This window comes from Glossina fuscipes, unplaced genomic scaffold, assembly GCF_014805625.2.
Source record: "Glossina fuscipes isolate IAEA_lab_2018 unplaced genomic scaffold, Yale_Gfus_2 28, whole genome shotgun sequence".
Taxonomy (NCBI): Eukaryota; Metazoa; Arthropoda; class Insecta; order Diptera; family Glossinidae; genus Glossina; species Glossina fuscipes.
This window is the reverse complement of record NW_023998423.1, coordinates 7,245,498-7,247,389: the sequence shown is the minus strand read 5'-3', so window position 1 is coordinate 7,247,389 and position 1,892 is coordinate 7,245,498. Positions and strand designations below refer to the sequence as shown.

The 1,892-nt window shown below is 35.8% G+C and overlaps 1 protein-coding gene across 1 annotated transcript; it reads right to left on the bottom strand.

The window, feature by feature from the left end:
* Positions 1 to 277: 277 nt before the first annotated feature.
* LOC119636496 (proteasome subunit alpha type-3) lies at positions 278 to 1,676 on the bottom strand. The gene is made up of 3 exons (XM_038031864.1): positions 1,656 to 1,676; positions 1,031 to 1,599; positions 278 to 967 (listed from the first exon to the last, which is right to left on the bottom strand). The coding sequence occupies exons 1-3, from the start codon at positions 1,674 to 1,676 to the stop codon at positions 796 to 798; spliced, it is 762 nt and encodes a 253-aa protein (XP_037887792.1). The 3' UTR covers positions 278 to 795.
* Positions 1,677 to 1,892: the final 216 nt, after the last annotated feature.

Here is a 1,892-nt window from a genome sequence, read left to right as displayed (position 1 = left end):
CATAACTACCTTGACATTTATAATTTCCATACTGAACTACTGTCTGCCTATACACTGCTCAAACACGCCCTATTCATTTCGTAAAGTAACGATCAGAAAACTTTGCCTTTTGACAGAAACTGTGACATAATAATGAATCAAATAATGAAATTATTTTAATAAAAGGTTGAAATTCAGATTCATGCTCTGTAGAAGTTATTCAATGTTTGTTGGTTTTTTAAAGATGCCAAAAGTAGTAAACTCGTGAATTAAAAAAAAGGAAAAAATTGCATTAAAAGACATCCTTAGAATCTTCCGCCAAATTAGTATCTTACTAGGCCTGCAAGTAAATCAAAAGGCCAAGGGAAAAAAAGGCAATTGAATTGTGAGCAACATATTGTTTGCTCGCTTTTGTATGTGTGTGTTTGTGTGTATGTAGGCGTGTGGCTCTTCTTAGATGTCAGATCAAAACTATCGTCATTGAAAGTATTGTGATCGTGGCAAATTACGTAGACGTAATTCAGACGATATTCGCTTTATCGAAGCACTTTTTCATTTGCAACCATGATAATATAATAAATAATCTGTGTGTAAACCTGATTTTAAAGAATCCTTAGTTAAATTTTTTATATCTATGAAGCTTATGGGGTTTTATATTTTAGTTTAATTTCTGAATTCACTTCTAACCATAACTTAGCTAAATAGGGAAATATTGCGTTTAGAAAATTGATGAAATTTGTATTTGGACTATTAAACCACAGCATTTTCAACAATTTAAACAATTTTGACGAATATGTGGAGAAAGAAAACGAAACTTTAAATGTCATTGTCACTATCATCCTCATTTTTAAAGGCCTCGCCTGCTTCAATGGCCATGGGATGCCAGGGTTTGGGATTAATGCGATGTACGCCGTCTGTTGCTTTGCCAACCAAACTCATTTCGAAACGGAAGTCTCTGTCCTTCAGTTCATCATGCACTTGATAAATTCTGAAAGAAAAATTTATGTAAACATTCATAGCACATTGTCTACGTACTTTAAAATGCCCTTACATTTTACCAGCGTTTTGTACTAAATCCTCCGTCGACATTTCTGCGAAGGTAAATTTCTCCATCTCAGTTTTAGCCTGTTGTTTAGCTTTGCCACTGGCACACGCAAAATAGCCGAAAGATGAACCAGATGGTTCGATTTTATATAATTGGGGACCATGCTCTTCTGTCCAAGCTGACAACAGCACAGAAACACCAAATGGTCGTACAGCGCTGTAGAGAGTATACGCATGAACATAAGCTGCTATGCGCTCACATAAATGTTTTAAGGGGACGGTGCGTTCAAATTGATGTCTGTAATTTGCTGCTTCTTGCCGAGCTATATCAACAATGTACCGGCCATCAGCCAGCAGGCCAGCAATCGCAAGACCAATATTCTTATCTATTGTAAAAATGCGGGCTCCTGCATCGCTTTCGTACAAATTACTGGTTACGATTTTTTCTACCGCTAATACGACCCCGTCTCTACCTCTTAGGCCTACAACGGTACCGCTTTTTTCCACAGCTTTGCAAGCATAGTCAATTTGAAATACACGTCCGTCTGGCGAGAATTGTGAAGCCGATAGATCGTACTGAAATGACACAATTGATAATACACCTTTTCTCTTATTTCCTTGATTCCACTCACCCCAGTACCAATGGAACTCATTTTATATTTTTATATATCCTCTTTTCTTCTTAAATTTTAAAAGTCTTTCGAATGCAATTTAAGCTATATTAACAATTTGCCTTTTTGTTTAGGTTTTTTGTGAGGTTATATATAATACAAAGCAAAATTTTTGACTTTTCATTGTAGGTATGATGCCAGACTTTTTTGAAACCTTTAAGCAGAGTGTCACTGAATACTTGCACATAATTAAAGCAC